General features: G+C 46.2%; 1 protein-coding gene across 1 annotated transcript in view; it reads left to right on the top strand.

Moving 5' to 3' along the window:
• Positions 1 to 15,341, top strand: part of Maml2 (mastermind like transcriptional coactivator 2) — a 309,684-nt gene extending 294,343 nt beyond the window's left edge. The window contains exons 3-5 of the mRNA XM_051199032.1: positions 5,196 to 5,399; positions 9,999 to 10,110; positions 12,889 to 15,341. Of these exons, the coding sequence (XP_051054989.1) occupies positions 5,196 to 5,399; positions 9,999 to 10,110; positions 12,889 to 13,904 (1,332 nt within the window). The 3' untranslated portion in view covers positions 13,905 to 15,341. The remainder of the gene's footprint in view (positions 1 to 5,195; positions 5,400 to 9,998; positions 10,111 to 12,888) is intronic.
• The last annotated feature ends 10,343 nt before the right edge of the window (positions 15,342 to 25,684 follow it).

Here is a 25,684-nt window from a genome sequence, read left to right as displayed (position 1 = left end):
TGAGACAAAGTCTTCATCTAAAATGTGGAGGAGGACAAACTGTCTAAGTTTCATCCACTTCCAGCGTAGCCATGGATGTTGGGTGTGCGGGTGTAAGGGCGGTGCTAATAGAAACACATACCCTGACAGTGTCATTGAAAAGCTAAAGTTTCTAGCATAACTTGGCTAGTGTAGGTAAGACCAGCAAGGGGCAGGAGACTTGTTCCCTTAAGGCCAGATAGTAAATATTTAGGTCTTGGTAAGCCAGGAGGTTTCAACCACAACTCTTGAACTCTGTTATTATAATGTGAAAGAAGCTGCAGACAATGTATAAGTGAAAGCATGGGCCCTGTTCTGACGACGTTGTATTTAATTAAAAAACAGAAGGTGGCCAGGGGCATGTGGCGTACCTTCTGTGCCATTTGCTGACCCTTGGAACCGAGCCCTGAATTCCCCAACCAAGGCAGGAGTGTCTTGTCCCAGGTAGCTTCCTGACAAATACCTGTGTAGCCTGTGTGCTTTGTCAAACATGGCTCATGCAATCACTTCAGCTGCCCACAGCCACCTCGAGATGTAAACCCTAAATAAACGGCTTGAAGGAGCAGGCTTGCCAGGGAAAGGGACCCTGAAAGGAAGAGCCCAGGCAGCTCTTTCTCAGGCAGAGAGATAAATAAATGGCTTCATCAGCAGACAGCGCTGAAGATGAATAGCCTGACGGAACAGTTGAACAGTTAGTTCACTGAGAAAGCAAGGGAGGAGAGAAGAAAGACAGATTGAATAGCAAACCAGTCTGTGAGTTCTACTGTACAGTCCTGCCCAGCTGGGCACTTTATCTTGAATTTGTTTTGCAAATTGCAGATGCCTAGCTTTGGAAGCCAAGAAAAAGAGAGAGTAGTCATCCCAGCCAAAATACTCCCAGGGATCTCTAGTAACGCACAGGACTTTGTGCTCATAGGGGAAAAGCATTAAATATCTCCCTTGTAAATTAGAGACACAGAGAGCCACTTTAAGCAGATGTATAGAACAACAAATATTCTTTAGCTATTTTTTCAATAACAAGAGAACAATACTCATTTTCAAACCTTGAGTCCCCTGTCTGTGTTTATAGCTCATAAAACAGTTTTAACAGTGACTAAATCCAATGAGCCCTCCTATCCCAACTGTCTTTCAAGGAGTTGGTGGATCCTATCGTTTGCTTTCTCTGACATGTCCAACACAACCACTTCCTACCTGTGATGAAGTCAGTGCTCCCTGACAGACAGAATCCTTGTTTCACATTGAAACAAGTAATTAACCACATCATTTCTGTTTTTGTGGCATCTTTTCAAAGATTACTCATGTGTTGACCACAATTTACTTAGATTCCTTGATGAAATTAAGATCCATTTGCCAAGCTGCACCTCTACTGTTTGAGCCTAACATTTTCTTCATGCCAACTGTTTCATTAAGTATGTATTCTGAGTCCTCAACCCTACACAAAGAATTACAGGCAAGCAAGGAAAGCTTGGGGTGTGAGAGGTGGTCTTCCACAAGGAAGAGCACATTAATTAGTTGCCCCCTGCCAACTAGTCATCCTTGAAAATATACACACAAGTAAAATTGCATAGACTCAGTGTTAAAGAGCACTGGCTGCTCTTCCAGAGGAACTGGGTTCGATTCCCAGCACCCACTTGGTGGCTCATAAGTGTCTGTAACTCCAGGTCCAGGGGATCTGACATCTTCACACCAATGCACTTCAAATGAATTTAAATAAACTACTTTTAAAGATTAACGTAGAGAATTATATGTATTCTAAAGCTGGATGTGGGAGTGTACATATGCACCACGGGTATGAAAACCTGTGAGTGCATACTAAATGGAAATGAAGAATGGGCAGGTTAGCATCAAACATTAGGGCATTATAGCAAAACAAAACAAAACCAACAACATAAATGATAGTTTGAGTTGGTTATGTTAATCAGTTGTATGTTTGTTACTTGTTACCAAATCAATCTTTGATCCCAGTTTCTCTAGAATCTTGGGTTTTCTATCATAGAAAATACAGCATCAGTGGAAATGGCATGAGTCATTATTCACAGCCACACAGCACATTCATGTACAGAGAGTGTCACTGAAGCGGAATGTCCTCCAGAGGGAAAGCTGTCTTTGCTGGGGGAGAAACAGGTGACTTCCACAGTGTTGAGTTCTCCATGGCTGAAGCTGGGGAAGCAGCAAGGCTGTGTGTGGAGTCAGAGCCAATGCATCGGAGCATATTTTTCTTTCAAAATATTTTATGTACTGAAGTTTGCACAACATCTTGGCAATGAAGGCATGTCTGTGAAGGAGGTGTCTTGCTAACATAAGGGCAGAAAATGTGACAGCAGCTAAATGTGACTTCAATCACAAACTGAAAGGAGTATAGAAGAATACTGTGGTGAGGTCTAAGAGCGACAAATTGGGAAGTGAAAAATCTCCGGAATTCCAAAGGACTTACCTCGCTCTTTCCTCCACACCAGGGCATGCCTCTCCACTCCGGGACTAGTTTCAAGTTTGGACAGCACTTGAGACTCTAAGGGAAAGGGTCCTAGGATATTTTTGGTATTGTCTAGGAGTGAAGCTAAATTTAGAGCCGTCCATCTGTTTGATTAGAGAGAGAAAGAGCTGCATTTTCTTGGCACGCACATCCTTTATAAATCTCAGAGATGGGTGTTGTTCCAGATTGCTCTGGAAATTATTTTGAAGCTCACCAGTTCTGCCAACACCAAACACACTGTCCATCTCTTTTCTCTGAGTTTTTTAAAATCATATTTTATTTATTCTTTGAAGTTTCATACATAATGCAGTGTAGCTTGGCCCTCTCTACTCACCTCTGATTCTTTTCACCGTCCCTTGGTGACTCTTGGTCACTTCATGCTCTCCTTTTCCTCTTAGTAATAACCCTCCGAGTCCAGTTAGTGCCACCTATTGTCTGTGGCTGAGGGCCCATGCATTGGAGCACGGGCAACCTACCAGTGGACGTTGGAAACTCACATGCAAGCTGAGCGGGCATCTATATGTGTCCCCTTCCAATTCCAACTGAACTGTGCATCTCTGAAAAGTTGTCAGAGAACAGCTTTCAGTGACATGCGAGGTGAGACCTGACTTATTTCCTTCAAAAGTAAAAAGATAAAAATAAAAATGCACTCTTGAAATATCAGCAGCAGCTAAGAGTAGCCGTTGTGGTAGGACTTCCTGCGAGCCAGCCATGTGACAGCACCCTCTTATTCTCACAGGGAGTGTGTGATGTCAGTACCTCAGAGTCATCATCATTGTCCCTGTTCCCATCTTACAGAAAAGGAAAGCTAATTCACTTCTGCCAGACCGCGTACCTAATAAATGCCAGACCAGGGTGTGGACTGGGGTGGACCACTCCCCAGACCCCTGCTCTGTCCGCTATGCAGCCAATCAAAGACATCAAACCAGTCCTTTACATTGTTTCCTACCCGTTTGCCTTTAAACATGAAATACATATTTTTTTTTCCTCGAGGCCTCACATAAAACTTCAGGTTATGTCTTAGAAAAGATTGTTTAGGTCCAGCGACTGCTTCCAGCACCTTCGCTTTGGGCTTGATTCCTTCCACTGCCATTTCCGATGGTTCTTACACTCCTCAGCCCTGTCTCTTTCTTCCCATCACACACTGCTTCTCTCTCTATCTGAAGAGCCCCGATCTTCCCCTTTGCCATTCTGCTAGGAACTCTCAAGAACTTGTCCTCAAGTCCACGTTCCTAGTGGCTTGCAAGACACACGGGAGAGATGGATGTAAAATGGAAAGCCGGTCACAAGAAGATGACTGTGTCAGTACATGGCTCATACGAATTTCTCTTTAGTGTCCACTGTCAGTCATGTTGCAATTGAGAAGGGACATTCTCAGTCCACTGACCTGGCGGCCAACCCTCCTCCACTCACCCCGACAGCTCCAAGGTCTCCCTCAGCTCAGACATCTCACCTGCAAAACCGAGACGAAAACAGACATCCTCACTCATTTTGGGGGCGGACTGGATAAATGTTGGAGAGCCTGGAGTACTGAAACTGTGCCTTGCGCTAAGTTTCGGCGTGTGGTTGTCCTTATGATTATGCTAGATCCCTTTGCTGTTGAAGTAGCTATTAGGGTCAAGTTTCCTATTGCACTGGGTTTCAGATTGACAGATTTCTACTCCTTTAAAAGAGCTTAGTGGCTAACATTAAAAAAAAAAACGAAATAAAGGAGAAGCTAATTCCCAAGAATGGTAATTGGCCCCTGGTATACAGGCTTCATGATGTTCCTGTTTTGATCTGCTGTAAGCACATGCTGTATGCCTAGGGAGTGAGAGTTGGGATGGATGTCTGGCCTTTGTGTGAACATGAGCTGGCACATGTATGAAGTAATCCACTTCCAAGGATCCTGCCTTTAGTGGATGAAGGTTTTCCATGCTGTACTTCTATTACATAATCTAAATTTTTTTTCACAATGTTTTGTTTGCTATGTTTTGCATTTTGTTCTTTGAGACTTCATCGCCTGAATCCCAGGCTGGACTCAAACCCATTATATATTAGAGGATGACCTTGAATTCAGACTCCTTCTGCCTTAACCTACTACGAGCTTGGGTTACAGGATTATGTCCCCATGCCCAGGCTGGTTTCGTAATTCCTAACTGTTGTACTCATGAGCATTTTCCAACCCTTGGTTAGACATGAGTCTCCAAGGAGACCGTGTTTTCTTGTCTTCCTTAGCATAGACCGCTGGAGAGTTGTGAATCTGAGGAAAGGACACACTCCTGCTGTCCAGAAAGATTATTCAACTTTTAAACCCCTGTTTGGAAAGGCCGTTTTTATTGTCGGTCAGATATAACAAATGCACATTGACTTCATAAATTGCTGTCTCTCTGTGGTGCTTTGCTTCTGAGAGGTAGAGTGCGATACTGTATATGTTCATGATAATCTTCTTTGAGGGTCCATAAACGCCTCCTGGAATGAGGAGGCTCCACCCTAAGAGTCAGATGGGAGTTTATCCAATGCCCACCATTCACCTACCTGCTCTGTTTGCCATGCTATGCAATGATTTCCTCTACGTTTCCAAAGCAATCTCCAGATGTCCAACCCATTAACCAAATTTGATCTCCAACAGGATGAAAATGTTTGGCATTGAGGCTTAACATCAGTGTGCTCCCTGCGTCTTATTTAATTCACAGTATCTCCCCTTCCCCTTTCTCTTCTGCAGGATCAACACACTGTGGTAGGCCAGAACACAGGCCCCAGTCCAAGTCCCAACTCCTGCTCAAATCCAAACACTGCAAGTGGCTACATGAACTCCCAGCAGTCTCTGTTGAATCAGCAAATGATAGGGAAGAAACAGACCCTGCAGAGGCCAGCCATGGAGCCAAAGCAACAGCTTCTCCTCCAGCAGCAGATGCTGGCTGACTCGGTAAAGTTACCTCCTTAACTTCTATGGTGTGGACTGCTTGGCCTTGGAGATATAAAGTGTCCCTTTGCCCTTCCATGACAGCAATGCGAGAAACTGAATCCCGTGCATTTAAAATGCAGGGGAGAAAACAAGCAAACAAACAGGCAGCAACAACCAAAAAGAAAACAAAACACAAAGGCTGATTTACCAGCTGCTGGGCATATGGAGTGCACAGCCCCTCGATGACTAGCCCTGCCCAGCTCAGGAATGTCTGTGGCCAGCAGGGCACTGGAATAGAGCAAATGAAATCCCAGTTGTTCCCAGCCTCCAGGGGTGGAAATAGTGAGCTGCACTTTAATCATCCAACTCCAGACTGGGTTTTAGAGGTAAACAGTTAGTTTAAAAGGGGGATTTTTAAAGACCAACATGGAGTTTCACCACCAACATTTAGCTTCCCCCACCAAAAAAAAAAAAGAAGCATCTCGGAATGGGGAACTGTTTCAAAAAAGGCATTTGTGTTCACCATATTGGCCTGACCTTTTCAGAACCACAAGGTTGTTTTCCCTCAACGCCACCCGAGTGCGAGCCTTACTTCAGTATTTATCCCCTCTTTCCTCTGTACCCTCACACATCATCACACACATCTGAGCAAACTGCACCTCTCTCTTCAAACTCCCCCGTCCAGTGAAACCAAAAAGCAAACAGTTCCGGGCTAATAGAACCGAGAAAAGAGTGGAAAAAGATTAGGAGATGCAGCTCAGCGAGAGAGTGTTAGGTCCTGGGTTCGATCCCCAGCACTGTAAGATGACAAAAGTCGACGAAACCATTTTATACTCAAGAAACTTTATAGAAATAGCCAGAAAAGTCAAGTGTTATAAACACCACGAATATTCAGTGAATATTGAAGATCATGAAGATACAAACCACAAGCAAAATAGTCCCTTTTCTATCTCGTTTCCCTAATGGAGCCCAGAATCCACTGTGAACATCAAATAAATGGGCCACTGTAACTCATGTGCTTAAGTGCTATGCTGTAAGAATTGCTAGAAATGGCTTCAGAGAAAAGATTGCATCTACTAAAGATCAGAAGGTGCAGAGGGAGTAGGGAGGAAAAATGGGGGGGGGGTTCATCCTGGCCCAGAGACCCAGCACAATAGGACACAATAGGACACATAGTGTCAAGGCACAGAGTGTGGTCAAGGGTAGAGAAGCGAAGGGCACAGAGGCTGGAGGAAGAGGCATGCTAAGTCACCCTGCCTTAAATGCAATTGATTAAAAAAAAAAAAAAAAAAAGTGCCCTGTTCAGATTTACATCCAACTAAATACAGAAGCCATTGGAGAGAATGCCTAGCTCCAATTTGGAAATCTGACAAATCATCTCCCAAAAAAACGAGCTGGAATTTGGCTTTGACGTGGTAAGGCTACAGTATTCTGATAGAAAGGGTAGAGTCCACCAGGTCAGGCAGAGAGCAGACGGAAGATCAAAGGAGGCAGCCCTGGTTTGTGTTTACTGGTTTTATGTAAAACTTGCAACTGTGTAGCAGTCAGGCGACAAGGTGAAGTGAGCTTGTAACTGTGTAGCAGTCACGCGTCTTTAAAGGTGACAAGGTGAAGTGAGTGCTTATGCTCCAGGTGTCTGAAGTCTGTGGTCACACCTGTTCCTTCCTCCTCCTCGACTTTTTACTTGTATAACCGGAGTAGCCTAGAAACCAGGCTGAAGAGGGGAGAATGTGCCATTTCAAACGGACTTCCTGGCAACACTTTACTATTCCCATTGACACTGCAAATTTGATTAGTTTTACAAGATGGGGTTTCCGAGTTTTCTGCTTCCATTAAAAGCCCCTGTGGAAAAGTGGCGTGCACATTCTTGGGAGCCTGGTGATGGTGCTGGCGCGGCTCCCACTGAGCCCCTGTCGCATCTCACAGGTGCAAAGGGCAGTCAGTGGCGAGATGAATGCAGAGAGGTCCGCACTTCCTGTGGTTGTCACAAAGCATTCACACTCCTCTTTGTCTGGGTGCCATCGAGGGTGCCTACGCTCTTTAGCATTTCCAGGAAGAAGCAGCCTTTGATGCCCCTTTACATTAGCATATGTTTTGTGGTCCTTCGAGGCCTTGGCGAGGCCAGATGGGCACTTAATTGGAGGTGGTTTTTCCTTAAGTTTGTTAGTCTCACTCTCTACCATTCTCCCACCAGTGAAACACAAGAAAGGAGGGATGGGTAAGCAGTTCCTACACTGATCATCATTGCTAACACGTATTAGACGACAGGCGCCATGCTGACGTTTTGCAGAACAAAAGGATCCATTCGTCCTTACACTAGGAGTGTGAAAGAGAGCATAGAACCTCCCAGATCCTTTATGGCTAAGGAAACCAAAGCAAGATGGATAGTGCGGAAGCTAGAGAGATTGACCACAATGAAATTCATTTCATTTCACACAGAGGTGAATTCAATGAGGCAATGTGCGTTTACATGGGTGCCTTCTTGCAGCTCCCTCCATTCCGTGCTGGGGGCCACTGTCTTGTCACACTACAAGGCTAAGTTACATCTGCAGGCGAGGCTCTCTGATCCGATTCACTTGGGTTTTCAGAGACGTGTATGCTCAGATTTTCAACAAATCAACTGATCTGTTGGAGAGAGAAAAGGCCGACTGCTTAAGATGTATTAAGTAAATCTGTATTTGAAGTATAGTGTGTGAATAGGAGCCAAAGGAACGAATTTTTACACACACACACACACAGGCACACACTATCACCATACAAACAGTAGTAACACCTACTTATACATGATAAATGCTTCTTGGAAAAGAGATTTCACAAAGTCCCATTCTTGGCTTCAAAATCAAAACTGTCAGTTTACACGAGTGTTTACAATAGGGTTGCTTGCTCCCAACCACACTGGGTTGTTGAAGTCCCCAGGCTCTTTGTTAAACAGTTAGGGTTTGGGCAATGCACACCCCCCAAAAAAAAAAATAAAAGAGTTTCACTGACCAGTTTTCCCCTTAATTTGTAAACCCATGTATAAAAGAAGAAATGTAATCCATATGTTTCTGATTCATTTACGCTTAGCTCATCAAAATTACGTTTTATATGAATTACTTGGTGTTCAAAAACACTCTAGGAGTCTTTCAAGTTTGTTTCTTCTCAGAAACAAGAACTAAATTTGGTTTGTTGTTATTTTAAGGCCCTTCCCTGCCCCTTTTAGAGAACACACATCCCACTAGGAAATTTCAGAGCTGAGAGAAGCTGTGAGTTTGAGTGCTGCAAACACAAACTTGGCTCCAACTAATGGCCTCATCTGTCTGCTACAGTTGTCTATGTATTGACGTTCCTATAATTACAGCCTTCTGTCTCTACCTGTGCCGATTATCTTATCTTTAGAAATGGATATTGCTTTCAAATGTATACAGAATTACATTGAAGCAATGCCAGGAACTTTCCAAAGAAAGAAGGAAAGAGTCCCTATCCCAAGCTGGTAGGAAGGGCCGTGCCTGTATAACATAAAGTCTTACCACATGCCCACGTCAGACAGGGCTATTCTGCTGTCATGATTAACTAGTAGCAAATAGGCCACTTTGTAATCTTATCTAAAAACAAAAAGGTCACTATGGGGTCCCAGTGCTAACTGTTACCCTCTCCAGCTAGTGGGTAACAGTTACTCTTTCATCCTGGACAATACTCTCCTTCCCTAGGTCTCCCAGGCTCTTGTAGCCCTCCTGAGACAGTTGGGGCTCCTCATGGCTCCTTGCTGCTGTGAGTAATGACAGCTGTGGGGTTGTCCCTGAAGGCTGGCCAAGGCATTGGCCACAGTAAATGGATGTCCTTGTTTCTTCTTTCACCACCCAGACTCCTCTACTAAAAGAATATAAAGGTGGCTGGTTCTGGCACATTCTGTGCTTTTTAAACAGGACACTGAGGTCTTTGTACAGAGTGGCGTGAAGGACCCTGAGTTCCTGAGGCTGGATTTGGTATCTGTTGCATTACTGCGTGACTTTGGCCAAGTTACTTAGCCTCATGAAGTTCGCGTGTCTTCTTTTAAATGAGAGTAATCACGGTTCCCTTCAAAGAGTTGTTAAGAGCAGGCAGAAGAGACGTGCTGTGCGTACTGTGCCGGCACCAGTACCTGGAGGTTAGTGAGTCTCTCGGTGTCTCTTCCATGGAGAAGCAGAAGAGCTCCCAAATCAAATTACAGAGAGCCCAGGTGTTCTCCGTCCTATCTGGCAAACAGTTTTCCAAAGTCTTTGACACCAGAGTTACATACGGATGCCAAAGCTCCTCAGACATGGTACAACGTAAAACAAGAAGTACTATTACCAAACCCACACACATTTAGTTATAATTGAAATCTAATCACAAAATGAAGGAGAGGAGCATGCTCAGTAGAGACAAAGCAGGGGCTGAGATCTATGAAGGAGCAGAGATGACACTTCCAATAGGAAGTGGTTCAGATGGAAAGATGTGTCTCTGGATCTACACTGCCAAATAAGTCACGTACTGGAGCCCACGGTGAGAAGTAGTCCAGTTGGCTTGACACAAGTTCTCACTCTATTGCCCACGCTGGTTTCAAACTTGTGAACACCATACAACATCACCCAACTCAGTGTTTTCTTTTGTGTTTTCAAGGGGAAAACTTCCCCTCAGGATCAGATGAACCGACATCTGACAAGGCCGCCCCCGGATTACAAAGACCAAAGAAGAAATTCAGGCAGCCTGCAGCCAGCTGCTCAGTATTCTGGTAAGAGTTCTTCAACTGTGAAAAGGGGAAACTATCTATTTCTACCGTTTCTCTCGCCACCTCGGATGGTACATCGTCCCAAAACTTTCACTAACTCTCGCTTAGCCTCCAGATCCAAGCCACATTGAGATCAGCATTATGGCTCACACTATAATCCCAGCACTCCTGAGGTAGGAGGAGCCCTGTGAGTTCAAGTCCAGCACGAGCTACACAGAAATTCCAGGCTAGCCCAGATTATAGTGTGAGAGTCCATCGTTATCCCTTTATCCTCAAAAAGACCACACGAGGCCTTTCCTGTGCTCTTGCTTGTCCATACTCTGTGCTCACATGTCCTCACATGTCCTCACATGTCCCCACATGTCCTCACATGTCCTCACATGTCCTCACATGTCCCCACATGTCCTCACATGTCCTCACATGTCCTCACTCTCCTCACATGTCCTCACATGTCCCCACATGTTCTCACATGTCCTCACTCTCCTCACATGTCCTCACATGTCCTCACATGTCCTCACATGTCCTCACATGTCCTCACATGTTCCCTACTCTCCTCACATGTCCTCACATGTCCTCACATGTCCTCACTCTCCTCACATGTCCTCACATGTCCTCACATGTCCTCACATGTCCTCACATGTCCTCAAATGTCCTCACATGTCCTCACTCTCCTCACATGTCCCCACATGTCCCCACATGTCCTCACATGTCCTCACATGTCCTCACTCTCCTCACATGTCCTCACATGTCCTCACATGTCCTCACATGTCCTCACATGTCCTCACATGTCCTCACATGTCCTCACTCTCCTCACATGTCCTCACATGTCCTCACATGTCCTCACATGTCCTCACATGTCCTCACTCTCCTCACATGTCCTCACTCTCCTCACATGTCCTCACTCTCCTCACATGTCCTCACTCTCCTCACATGTCCTCACATGTCCTCACATGTCCTCACATGTCCTCACTCTCCTCACATGTCCTCACTCTCCTCACATGTCCTCACTCTCCTCACATGTCCTCACTCTCCTCACATGTCCTCACATGTCCTCACATGTCCTCACATGTCCTCACTCTCCTCACATGTCCTCACTCTCCTCACATGTCCTCACTCTCCTCACATGTCCTCACTCTCCTCACATGTCCTCACATGTCCTCACATGTCCTCACATGTCCTCACTCTCCTCACATGTCCTCACTCTCCTCACATGTCCTCACATGTCCTCACATGTCCTCACTCTCCTCACATGTCCTCACATGTCCTCACATGTCCTCACTCTCCTCACATGTCCTCACTCTCCTCACATGTCCTCACATGTCCTCACTCTCCTCACATGTCCTCACTCTCCTCACATGTCCTCACATGTCCTCACATGTCCTCACTCTCCTCACATGTCCTCACATGTCCCCACATGTCCTCACATGTTCCCCACTCTCCTCACATGTCCTCACATGTCCTCACATGTCCTCACTCTCCTCACATGTCCTCACATGTCCTCACATGTCCTCACATGTCCTCACATGTTCACTACTCTCCTCACATGTCCTCACATGTCCTCACATGTTCACTACTCTCCTCACATGTCCTCACATGTCCTCACATGTCCTCACATGTTCACTACTCTCCTCACATGTCCTCACATGTCCTCACATGTCCTCACATGTTCCCCACTCTCCTCACATGTTCATTAAATCATTCAAACACCAAATCTGTCAGCTGCTAGAGCTGGAAAACAACTGTAAACAAAGCCAGGGCAATGCCTGCCCTTGAGGAATGTGTGGCCTAAGGACCCCCTTCCCTCCATTTTTACCTCTCGAGCTGATTTCTCAAGGCGACTGCAGCCTTACCGAGCCAGGGATATTTCAGTGCATCTCTCAGTCACTGTCGGTTGCATGGAGCCATCTTATTCAGCAGCTTGGGACCCAGTTATTGCCCCCCATTCCATCAATTATTGACAGGCATAGTTTAACTGGCAGCTCTTTCGAGGCTCAGTGGTCTGCCTCGGTGCAGAAGAATCAAATAGAAAGGGCCTCCTCCACAGAGACGAGAGTAGGATATTAGGAAAAGCGTCAAAGGAGAGCTTCAGCTTGACCCTGAAGAAAATAGGAGGCGCGAGGGGCTGGGGGTCATCATGGAGTGAGAGACAGATGAGCAAAGGTGGCTGGCAGAGTATTCGATAGAAGGGCAGCAGTAGGTATGCACCCACCACCAGGGTTCCCACATGGAAATAATCACCAGAGCACAGATTTCATCAAATTCCAGATTCTTGAAGAGAGGAGACTTCCCTTGCCCTTTGGATGCAGGGGACCATTCATAGCAGCTTCTCGGCTGAGGATGATGCACATAAGGAGTGAGAGATGATTTTCCAGGCCACAGGTCACGAGTAGTAGTGTAGTAGCCGTGAATAGGATTTATCTCCTGCTTTCTCATGTGGACCCTGGGGTGAATTTCATGACAGCTACCTAATCGAAGTTGTAGTCTTCAGACATGGAGCACAACAAAAATAATTCAAAATGAAAGATTATCACCTTGATGACTTCCGGAGACAAATAAAATAAAAACTAGAAAATAGGACCTTTCTATTTGGGTCTTCGTTCTGTGATGTGCAGGCTCTTAACCAAGGAGGAGTGGCCTAGGGAGATGGTTCTCTCCAAAATCTCTTCTGCTCTTTTTACGGAGTATGTCTCATGTGTTACTTGTCTAATGATAAGTTCTTGCAAGTTGGGACAGGAGATGCCATACTATCGTAAACAAATATGATTCTCTTCTCCGTCTTAGGTGGCTCCTCTGCCGTGAACTTAAACTCTAACCAAGCATTGACAAATCCAGTCTCAACGCACACCATTTTAACTCCAAATTCCAGCCTCATGTCTACAACCCACGGGATGAGAACGCCACTGCTATCCACAGCAGTTCAGAACATGGGGATGTATGGAAACCTGCCCTGTAACCAGCCTGGCACCTACAGCGTCACCTCAGCAGTGAATCAGCTGACCCAACAGAGAAACACAACCCAACTGATAACAAATCAGAACAACCCTCTGATGCCGCGGCAGTCTGCCTTAGGGGCAAATAACGGAAACAACGCGGCGACCTTTGGAGCTGGATCTGTTGGCAGTTCACAACAACTAAGACCAAATCTGGCCCACAGTTTGGCAGGCATGCCAGCCCAGAGGTCATCAACTGTCATGATCACATCCAACACGACAGCAACAAGCTGGGCTTCTCAGGATGTAACAGTGAAACAACAGGAAGCCCTCAAATCCACAGGCGTGCGCTTCCCAGCGGGTACACCGGCAGCCTACACCCCAAACCAGTCAGTGCAGCCAGGGGTTGGGAGCCAGCCATTTCCCCAGAGGGCAGTGGCGCCCCCTAGCCAATTAACGCCAGCAGTGCAAATGAGACCGATGAACCACATGAATCAGACATTAAATGGGCAAACGCTGGGTCCACTCAGGGGTTTGAACCTCAGATCTAACCAGCTGAACTCACAGAGTCTAGCTAATATGAATCCGTCAGGAGCAGGATTGAATCAGCAGCGCACAGGCACCAACCAGCCACCATCCCTGACGCCCAACACTTTTCCTTCATCCAACCAAAGTACCAGGGCTTTTCAAGCAACCGACCACAGCAGCGATTTAGCTTTTGACTTCCTCAGCCAACAGACTGACAGCATGGGCCCTGCCCTAAACAGTGATGCTGATTTCATCGATTCTTTATTGAAGACAGAGCCTGGCAATGACGATTGGATGAAAGACATCAACCTGGATGAAATCCTGGGGAGCAATTCCTAAGGAGAACGGGAAGGCGCTTCGCCGGCTTCAAGCAGTATTTCCCAAGGACACTGTAACGCTAACCTGCTGACATCCGGTGGACTACAGCCATCAAAACGGAAAGCTGGCAGTAACCACAGTGATAGACATTCTGGTTCATGTGCTTGTTTTAAAAATCTCGACCCTGGCATTAAAACGCTGGGATCATTTTTCCCTGCCTGAGCATCAGGACGTGTTATCCAGTCTATCCAAACACAACTGTGATGCTGATGTGTAGTTAGTTGTGTCAAATGGTCTTCCCAAGTTCCTTTTCTCGGTGAAGGACGGAACTTGAGGCTTGTTGCAATCCCATATCATAGACAGGCAGAGACTGGCATCTGCTCTAGTAGATAAGTATGCTTTGATTTCTCTACTATCTTTCTATTTACTTTTCCTAAAACTTGCAGGAAAGATGTTACACGGTGGTTTGGAGTAAGTAAGAGAGAAGCGGAGAACCCAGCAGCCATCCACTGATTATAGCATCTCTTTCCCAGATGCACCCCTCACTTTTGTAATTTTCCCATGTGTTTTGTATTTTGGTAGGCTGCTGTGTCTTGTGATAAAACAGGAACGCAGGGCTTACAACTTGAATGGGGCTTCCCTACCGATTTTTATAGATAACCAAAACTTGTCCAGATCACACTGAAATAGCAGTGCACAACTCTGCCTGCACAAAATTTCACGTTTAAAAAAAAAAAAAATTGAACCTTGCCATGTAGAAGACAAACATGGCCACAAATAACCCCGTGTGTTCTAGCTGTGACTGATGCCACTGGTTTGTTCCCAAGCATAATGAAATTGAGCCCTGTCCTCCTAGTTTGTAGAAAATGAAAGTTTGGGTTAGAGTGAGGTTGGAGAGTGTCCTGTGTTGAGTGGAGATAAGGAACAGGAGAAGGGGAATTGAGCCTTCCGTGGACATAGTCCTTGGCCTTGGGTGAACAGCTGAGCCCAGTGTGGTTAGTAGGTAGTACCACTCACTCTATTCATGATACAGTGACCCTGGCCTGTGGTGCTTGGGCCCCTCTTACCCAGGGCTCCCCTCAGGGCTGAGTGTGTGGTAAAGCATAGGTAACGTTGTTGTTGTTGTTGGGTCACTGAACCTCAGTGCCCACATCTCTGTCCCAAAGTGGAGGAGGTGTGCAGGTTCCAGTTGGTTCTAAAATACCACTACCACTGTCCTACACCCAGAGAATCAAAAGCTACTCTCAACCTTTGAGTTGTATGTTTACATACCTCGCTGTCAGGTGTGACTGAAATCAAGTCTTTTGAAGCATGAAAGCTTCACAAATCTGTTCAGAAAAGGAACACGGTTTCAAAGCCCCTTCTGGTCTCTGCCACCTTCCCGCCGCACCAATCTCGCTGGCCCAGAATCTTTCCTGCGCTGATTTGTAAATATTAATAAATTGCTTGTTTTGTAAACTTTTGTAAAGAATATTTTGGTAGAAATACTTAAAACATATTCTTTGGATTATATTTATACATATGTGAAATAAATACACTATTGAAAGGTTATATTTTATACAAAAAGTAAATTGTTACCTTTTGTATGCTAATATACAAAGTTTTGTATAATATGATGGTTTATTTTTAGCTCTATGCTTAAACCATAGGTAATGGAATGGAAACTTTTAAAAACTACCAAGCGGCTTGTTCGAAGGATTTATATTCTGAACCTCCCTATGAAAGCATTCCAGGTTCCCAACCCTCCCTGTTGTTGGTGTGTTTTCCAGCTCTGAATTCTTTGTTAAGCCCATAGTTCTTGTGTCTTATTTGATTATTCTACTGTGCATATTGTATCAGTCCCTGTAGCAGGTGTCGTACTGAATGTTTTCCCATTATACGAAACAATGTTTTTCCATGCAGAGAGAGAGGAAAAGCGATGTGCACATACACACGCTGGTTTTGCAGCTCCTTCAGACTACTGCACGCAGCTGCAGGATTTCTCTGTCGCAGCACCCGTAATTCAGTTTGTTTGCACCCTGACACAAATAGGACATTTTGTAGCAGCCATCCAGCTGTTCAACTGAGGAGGCAAAGCAAACAGAATGGCTGGCTTTTCTTCTATATTAATGTGAATTTCATAATTAATGTATATTTATTCAGCTACTCATTAAAATGCAGGATTCTTTGGGGGAGGATGGTGTAATCTAGAGTTCCTGTTTGTTGGCAGCCTATTACCAAAGATGACGTAATTTTCCTGAAAGCTGAGATAATGACAATTTGATAGGCAAACTTAGCAAGAGCCTCAGGATTTACAGCGTAAGAGCTATTGGGATACAAGCACCCATTTATAGAAAGGCCAGACTACTTAATCGCTGACATTGCTTATCATTCTGACATATAGCAGAGAAGGTAGGAGTCGTTTCTCTTTCTTTTTTTAAATTCAGAGACAAGAAAGTAATGTAGGCAAAGAATTCCTTCTTGGCTTTGTGTTGGGCTCAGTGAGTGAGATCACCAAGTGAAATAAATGCTGGCATTAGCTGCATTGCTGTCCTGAATCCACGAATGTAAAGATTTCAATTTGTAACACAAGCATTTTGTATTGTGTGTAATTCCATGTGTAAAAAAAAAAAAATAGAAAAATCCAGAAGTGGTTTTCTTGTATGAAGTCATACTGTAGGTCTCCAATGATATCACTGTAGCATTACAGTCAGGATAATGTTAATAGCAATGGCTACATGTACACAAATGACTCTTTTTAAAAGATTTATTTTGTACTTTTTAATTACGTGTGTGTGTGTGTGTGTGTGTGTGTGTGTGTGTGTGTGTGTGTGTGTGTGCTGGTGCCTGCCAAGGCTAGAGGATGCTCTGGAGATGGAGTCATGAGCCACCTGATGCAGGATGTGAACCCAGGTCCTGTGAAAGAGCAGTGAGTACCACTCTAAGCTGCCCAGCCATCTCTCCAGCACCCATGAAATTGTACTGTGCAGGGACTTTCACTCGGTAGTGAAATGCAGACTCCTTCCTTTCCAGGGTTGCTCCATCCATATAAAATATGATTGGTGTTCTCCAAGCCAGTGAGGAATCCTGTCTTTAAAAATGTGAATAGTGAATATCTTAGGTCTCTCTCTCTCACACACACACACACACACATACACACACACGTCAACATGTACATACATACATGCAAATACACATATACGATCATACACAAAAATAAAATCTTAAAATTTTAAATGCATAATACCCACAAAATGCTGGGGATACAGTGACTAATCTTTAGGCACTGTGGTCATTTGTGTGGCCTGACATGTGGCATTTGGTCACAGGCTGTATGAACACAGCTCAGTAAACACACTTGACTGTATATGTTACACAGCTTTCTGCAGAACCTAGGTGGCTAAAAAACAGGAACTACCCTCATTTCACCTGCCCTACTAATCATGCCGGTCGGGTCCATGTCCTGTCCCCACATCAGAAGTGGGAGCATATAACACAACTATTTTTACTAGCTTTATCAATGGAACCACAGCGAGGCTGATATTTCATGTGGCCTTGTCCCAAAGAATCTGGAAGACTCGATGGAAAACAAAGTCAGGACCAATCAGAATGGGTAATAGCCATCTTGTGGTGCAGTCCCAGCACTCGGGAGGCAGAGGCAGGCGGATCTCTGTGAGTTCGAAACCATCCTGGTCTACAGAGTGAGTTCCAAGACAGCCAGGGCTACATAGTGAGACCCTGTCTCAAGAAAAATAACAATAATAGTATCAGCATACATGAGGAGAAAGAAATACACCACCCAGCACTTCCCTCTGACCTCCAGTCTCTAGCCTTAGGAGGGCATCTGAAGAGAGAGTGGGGTGGGGATGGGGTGGGAGGGCAGTGACAGACAGAAGGCTCTTCTTGTGATAGGAGCTAAAAAGGCAGGGACAGTTTTCCATCATCATGTCCACAATGGCCACTGTATACTTATGTGACTGTGTTTCATCACCCAAGAAAGTTGGCATCGCTGAGATTGAGTCAAAACAACCCTACCCTAGAACTCCCTACCCTAGAACCCTACCCTAGAACCCTACCCTAGAACTCCCTACCCTGGAACCCCCTACCCTAGAACCCCCTACCCTGGAACCCCCTACCCTGGAACCCTACCCTAGAACCCCCTACCCTGGAACCCTGCCCTAGAACCCCTACCCTAGAACCCCCACCCTAGAACTCCCTACCCTAGAACTCCCTACCCTAGAACTCCCTGCCCTAGAACTCCCTGCCCTAGAACCCCTACCCTAGAACTCCCTACCCTAGAACTCCCTGCCCTAGAACCCCCACCCTAGAACCCCCCACCCTAGAACTCCCTACCCTGGAACCCTACCCTAGAACCCCCTACCCTGGAACCCTACCCTAGAACCCCTACCCCAGAACTCCCTACCCTGGAACCCCCTACCCTAGAACCCCCTACCCTGGAACCCCCTACCCTAGAATTCCCTACCCTAGAACTCCCTACCCTAAACCCCCTGCCCTAGAACTCCCTGCCCTAGAACCCCTACCCTAGAACCCCTACCCTAGAACCCCCCTACCCTAGAACTCCCCACCCTAGAACCCCTACCCTAGAACCCCCTACCCTAGAACTCCCTACCCTAGAACTCCCTACCCTAGAACTCCCTACCCTAAACCCCTACCCTAGAACCCCCTACCCTAGAACCCCCTACCCTAGAACTCCCTACCCTAGAACCCCCTACCCTAGAACTCCCTACCCTAGAACTCCGTGGCTTGTTATTTCACAAAACTAAAAGACTCGGGAGCATCCTTTTTAAGATGAAGAAATCATTTGTCAGTCAACTTCATGCAACACAGCAACCATCTCCTTTAATGTTGAGTCACAGGCAAGAATGCATCACAAAGGGGCCAGATTGAGGCCTCCGACAAACAGGAAGGCTATGCTGAAGCCCACACCACTGACCACGCCCCAAGGAGTGTGTGTGAGTAGGCACTCGATGGCCATTGTCCTATGATGTTACAGAGTCTATTAAAGGAAGCCTGCCTGGCAGGGAGGAGAGAAACACTACTTCGTGCGTCTGTCATCACTCTGACAATACACCCAGAGAAGCACCTTAAGGAAGAAAGTGCTCACTCACAGGGTCAGAGGTTTCCATCTCTGAGGATGGGCGTGAGCTCATATATGGCAGCCAGGCAGCATGGGGGGGGGGGCAGTGTTTCCCCTTGCCCTCTTACTCCTCCCAAGCCCAGCCTTTAGGATGAGTATGCCTCCTGGTTTATTCCATCTTGAACATCCTCACCCAGAGGAGAGCTTTGCTAATGTCCTAGGTGCTTCTCAGTCCAGTCTATGTGACAATCATACATTTGCCAACACATCCTTAGTGGGAAACTCCACAAATACTAATACATGTTAAATAGTAACAAATGTTTATGAAGTTTAAACAATTATGTAAAATATTTCATTTTTCTATTCCATTCCCTCTATTCTGTTCCAAGCCTGTAGCCCAGTTAGGTCCTGAACTCACTATGTAGCAGAGGACGAAATTTAAACTTTGATCTTTTGGGTTCCATCTTAAAAATGCTGGGATTACAGGCATGCTCCACTATACTTAGTTTTTTGTTGTTGTTGTTGTTGTTATGGGTTTTTTTTGTTTGTTTTTTATTTTTGTGTTGGGGATTAAACCATGAGCCTTGTGCATGCTAGACAAAGATTCTATCAACTGAGGAACATTCCCAGCCCTTTGGGGGTTTGAGTAAAACAAACAAACAAAAAACTTGCAAGTATCATTCCTAAGTTCCTCAGTAGACCATGTATGGGAAGTACTTTGGACCCAGTCTGATTCAAAGTATTGATATATCTAACGCCCTGAACTATGAATATCGAGAAAGCTATTGACTTCAGAGTCTTGAACCAAATCCTGCCGCCCCTAGTCTGCACGCAGCAATGACAGCCGTCTTTCATTTGTGTAAGTGGTGTTTTAAGTTCCCTGTTTGGCAAATTTAAGTGCTTTTCAGTGGCAACATGTGTGTGACTACACCTCAGTGATAATCTTGGCAGCGCTGCCTCCTTCAGAATGCCACCAGAAGGAGCTCTTCTAAGTCTCTTCCCTTGCTGCGTCCACCTCCCAGTTCATGGCGTCCGGGTGAGGCTAGGTCTTCTGCCGGGCGGGGAAGAACCAGCGACCCGTGTGCAAACGATGTCTGAACACCCAATGTGACCTGTGCCTGCGGGCCTGGGGTGTGGCTTGAATGAGGCACTGAACACCTGGACCTCAGCTGCTGCCCCTGCTTGGGGGAGGATTAGGAGGCGTGGCCTTGCGTCACTGGGGGCGGGCTGTGAGGTTGAAAGCTCTCCACTCCACCGCTTCCAGTTTTCTGTCTCTGCTTCAAGCTCATGGTTGAGGATGAGCTTCGGGGTTCTGCTGCTCTGGCTGCCACGCTTCCTGCTGTGTCCACTGCAATGAACTTTCTTCTTAAAGGTGCTGTGGCCATGCTGCGCATGTCAGCTCTGCCTCCTTGCATGTTACTGTCGCTGTATTCCGAACCTGGGGTGGCCAGGGACCCCGTGGTCTCCCCGGGCTCACTCATCTCTGGCAGAGTTCCCATTTCTCTGGCTCAGTGCAATAACCTTCAGCTTGAGACTCAGCCAGCACCCAACCTTTTATAAAGTTCTGCGATGGGAAACAAGCTCCCTTCAGTGTTTCAAGGGGGGGGGGGGTAGAGAGATTTTAATATAAGAAGTTGGGTACTCAGGTGACAGGCAGGTTGGAAAGCCACAGTTGGGAGGGCTACCCAGACATAGCAAAGGAGGCAGCCGCTACAATTCCCAAGGTAGAAGGGCGCAAAGCTTGGGATGGAGCTGTTGGTAGAGTACTTGCCTAGCTGTCCGGAGCCCTGAGTTTGCTCCCCAGAACTGGAAGGTAGAACTAGGAAGGTCCAGAGTTCAACACCATCCTCAGCCACATAGTGGTGATAGTCCGGGAAGCATCCAGGATCACTGGAGAAGACACAGCATCATCAGCTGGGCTGCCAGTGGAAGCTGTACGCATGCAGGAGTCTCAGCTGCTAATGGCAGAGGAAGAAGAGAAGCAATGTCTCCTCCATTCCATCCAGGAATAAGCCTGCCTGGATGCAGGGCTGGGCTCAGCGTGAGGAGCCTGCAGACAGACCATAACAAAACCTACGGAGTCAACTCCTCCTGGACTTGTGGATACATCGGTTAATCTCAATGTGTTTGTTATAAAACGATGCCACTTAGGGAAAAGCAGTTGTGAGTACATGACCCTAATGGTTCCAAGAAGAACATCTGCTGTCTCGCTGTCTTCCTTGAGTTTCTACAGAGCCCACGAGAGAGAAAACGCCATGTTAGTGTATCCGCTTTTTCATTCTTAGTGGGAGGTAGTCTAGAACAGTGATGGATTTGCCGTAAGCACCATCTTTGATTTGGTGACACACATATTTGTTTGATGCATCAAGCATTCTCGGGGACAGTCCCGACTCACTGTAGCGCTCATATGATGCTGTCAGTGAGCAGGTGTTCAGGGGCATTTTCCTCCTTGTCACCGTAAGGTGACAACATGGTTGCTCCGTTCTAGTCTACATTTCCACCTAGAAAAGAGAGGAAAAGGAAAAACTATGAATGGCAAAGCAAACTTGTGTTTGGGAAAGACAGCCAACCCAGAAACCTTTTGGGTCTTTGGGAGAGGCTGCATTGGGAGGGAGCAAGCATTAAGAGTCATTTCCTCTATAGCAAGGGATGACAAGGGGCAGGTGGTTGTAAATGAAAGTGTAAAGACACAATGGGGGTAAGAACCATAACCCCAATCCCGATGGTCTGTGAGAGAATGCAGAGCCCTGCAACAGAACTGGTTTCTGCCCTCCCACCGCACGAGCACGAAGACCGCTCCGCTCGGCTGGTATACTCACGCCTTTGCGTATTATGAGGAAAGAGAACAATGCTGAGCCAGATGCTCCTGGACTGTTGCTGTATCCGTCTGCTGTGAATAGCTACCATCTTGAACGTACAACAATATGGAGGTAATAAATAGTGAGAGCACCTTCTAATAGGCACAATTGAAGTGCTATCTCAAAAAATAAAACTTACTGGAAATCTACGGATGCAAGGACAGGGCGGTGCTGCACGTAAACCCATGGTCAAAAGTAAAACCGTGTTTATGGACAGCTGACCTCTGACAGAGCACCAAGGCAATTCAACGGAACCAAAACAGTCTGGAAAATAGTTTCTGGATGTTTCTTAGGATCGAGGGAAATGTCCTAGGATGGCAAAGGCTGCAAAGCTCTGACAAGGACTCCAAGTCACTGAGTTATGTTTTCTAAGATGGAGTCTTTCACTGGGTCTCCTTTTGACTGGGTGACCCATCAGCCCCGGGGACCCTCCTGTCTCTGTCTCACTAATGCTGTGGCTAGAGGTGTGCACCCTGAGCTTGGCTGTTAAGTGGGTGCATGGGTGGGACTTGAATTCTCAAGCACTTTACCCGCTGAACTACATCATAAGCTTTATGGTCTGTGAGTCAAAGCTCAATGGAGTTGTTCTAAAAAGCAAAAATGTTTCTATAAACACAGCCACTGAAATAAAGACATGGCAAGCCCGGGTTGGGGTGAAGCCTACAGTGTGTGATAAGCGACGGTGGGTGATGTTTCTTCCTGGCTGTTGGGTTTGGGAAGCCTTGAACTTGCAGTCTGGCCAGATCAAGGCTCTACACACAGGTAACAATGTGTGGGGGTGTACACAGGACAGCTTGTTCCAGACAGGAACTATAATACAAAGACCCCCATGGAAACCTGACACTGTAATGTTAATCACAGAATAGGGCTGCTATTCTGTAGGCCCACACCCCAGGACAGTGAAAAATGAATAAATCCTTGGCACCACAAAGGAGAATACCCTCCCTTGAAGACGTGATGACAAGCCATCATTCATGAGAGCCTGAGACTGGGTCCTTCAGTGGGCTGTCATGTAGCAGGAGAGAGAGGGGAGCAGAGAGAAAGGGGGGAGGAGAAGAGAGGAAATGAGGAAGACGGGAGGGGGGAGGGGGAGGGAGGGAGGGGGAGGGAGGGAGGGGACCTGGAGGAGTTGGGGGAGGGGACTGAACGATGGATATGACCAAAATACATTGTATGTAGATATAAAATCTCAAAGGGTAACTAATATTAAAAATGTATGTGTCCTAAAGAAAAGTCCCGTATGAATTTGTTTGTAATATATATGAAAATGTATGAATGAAAAGTGTGTGTGAAGTGTCCCCTGAAGTAGAAATAAGTACTAATTCTCCTCAGAGGTTCAAAAATTCCTACAGAGCTTCAAAGATAACCAGCATCAAGTCCCTTATGAAAACTCCCCAAGCACACAGTGCACACTAGAAAGCCCGCCCCAGTCACGGTGAAAACCGGAGCTAGGCAAACACACCTCCCGGCTGCCACACCAACGCCTAGTCTCCTCCCAGCCCTGGGGCGCACCTGCCCTCCTCCACAGACCATGCAGACTCCTGCAGTTGAAACTCTGGTAGCTTCCACCACACTTCCTTCAACCTTGGGCTCCAGAGCAGCAAGCACATCGCCACCTGCTGGGCAGAAGCTCTCAAAAGTCAGCACAAGCCTGTCCTGAGTTCAGAGCCCAGCCTGAGGCCCTTTATAGGGATGGGGCTCACAGGAGGAGGACATAGCCTGGTGGCCATATTACACAGAGAGGCCCGCGCCCTCCTCTGCAGACTGCAGCCTTCGGCATCTGGGTGTCAGGTGCCTCCAGCTCAGTGTCAGCCTCTCTGGCCAGAGGACAGCTGATCCCAGCAGGAACAGGGATCAGCCGGAGTTGCTATGGTTCAGAGGGAGAGTACTGGCCTAGCATGGGCTCGCTAGGTTCAATTCCCAGCGGGAAGAAGGAAAAGGAGGCGGAATCATGGGTGAAAACGTGTTGAAGAGACATTATTCTACTTGCAATAGCCAAGGGTTTGAAGGAGGAGGGAGAGAAGCAGAGTGAGAATAGAAGGAGGAAGGGAGGGGAGAGAAGTAAAGAGGTCCCATGGACAGACCTCCTGTTCTCATGGGCTGAAAGAAGCAATTCGGTTAAAAAATAAATAAATAAAGCGTACTGCCCAAAGTGGCTTACAGATCTAATGTAGCTCCCATCAGAGTACCAGTAGCTACGTTCATGGAAAGTTTATATGGAATCATGAAAAACTCCCGATATGCCAAGCAATTTGAGGCAAAAAGAGCAAAGCAAGAGTCATTACGCTGTTTAACTTTAAAACATTCTGCAGATATCTATAATCAAAATAGCACAGTACTGACATAAAAACAGAGATGGTGAAACAAGAGAGATCCCAGAATCCCAGAAGCAATCCCACACATCTAGAACCAGCCAACTGTAACAGTGAGCATTTGTTCAAACATGGACTAGATGAGGAATATAAGTTTTAAGAGACAATTTCTCTGTGTGTAGTCCTAGGTGTCCTGAAACCTACTCTGTAGACCAGGCTGGCCTCCAACTCACAGAGATACCCCCCTGCCTCTGCCTCCTGAGTGCTGAGATCAAAGGCACATACCATCACCACCCAGCGAATATTCTTTTTAATAAACACTGTTGAGTAAACTGGATGTCCACTGCAGAGTACTCAAACTAGAGGCATAGCTCTAACCAATTAAAAAGAAACCAGTAAAATGTGGGTCAAAGGATGGAAGCTATGAGCTAAATGGAAGAAAATGTAGGAGAAATGTCTCAGGACATGGTGATGGACACATCTTAAAAATAGACGTGGATGACTGTGTTGAACAAGAGAGTCTCGAGGCAGCAAAGGAGGTCGTCCGCAGAGGGAGACAGCCTATAGGACGGGAGAAAAGACGGCAGACAATACACCTCACGAGAGATGGACATCCAGACTACGTACAGAACCCCAAAAGCTCAACGGCAAGAAATAAAATAAGATCCCAAATGTAAAATGGGAAAAGACTTTGAGTGGGCAATTTAAAGAGGGTAATGGCTCCAGCAGATTGTGGATGAGCAGCTCCAGCAGATCAACTGTGGTGATGTGGACAAACAGGGTCCAGCTGCCATGGGCAGGGGCAGTTCCCCCGCTACTAACCCTCCTCTGCCTGAAGGACTACACCTCTTTTTTATTTGTTTGTTTGGTTTGGTTTTTCGAGACAGGGTTTCTCTGTAGCTTTGGATCCTGTCCTGGAACTCGCTCTGTAGAACAGGCTGGCCTCAAACTCACAGAGATACACCTGCCTCTGCCTCGTGAGTGTTGGGATTAAAGGCTTGCACCACCAACACCTGGCTTAAGACTACGCCCCTTGAGTCACAACTAATCACAACTAATGGTAACCTTTTCTCCTTTGAGTTGCTTCTTGTCAGGCATGTGCTCGGCCACCTCATACTATTCCTTATATTGTACATATGCACTGCGTATTACTGCGTATTTTGACATACTTCACAATAAACTTACACAGTGTGCTCAGCCATGTCATAATACTCCTTAGATTGTACATATATGATGTGTATGTATGTTTGACATATTTCTTTTAATTTATTTACTTATTTTTATTACATATAGTGTTCTGTCTGCACATCTGCCTGCAGGCCAGCACAGAGCACCAGATCTCATTACAGATGGTTGTGACCACCATGGTTGCTGGGAATTGAACTAGGATCTCTGGAGACGCAGTCAGTGCTCTTAACCTGTGAGCCATCTCTCCAGCCCCTTGACTGTATTTATAAATACTACCAGATACTATTAGATAGGTGAAAACTGGGGCAAGAGATTGCAATGAATCAGGGTTAGAATCACTAAAGGTGTTTCACTCAGATGGGGGTT

This window comes from Phodopus roborovskii, unplaced genomic scaffold (assembly GCF_943737965.1).
Source record: "Phodopus roborovskii unplaced genomic scaffold, PHOROB, whole genome shotgun sequence".
Classification (NCBI taxonomy): domain Eukaryota; kingdom Metazoa; phylum Chordata; class Mammalia; order Rodentia; family Cricetidae; genus Phodopus; species Phodopus roborovskii.
Note: the sequence above shows the minus strand (reverse complement) of the source record. Positions and strands in the feature narration are given on the sequence as shown.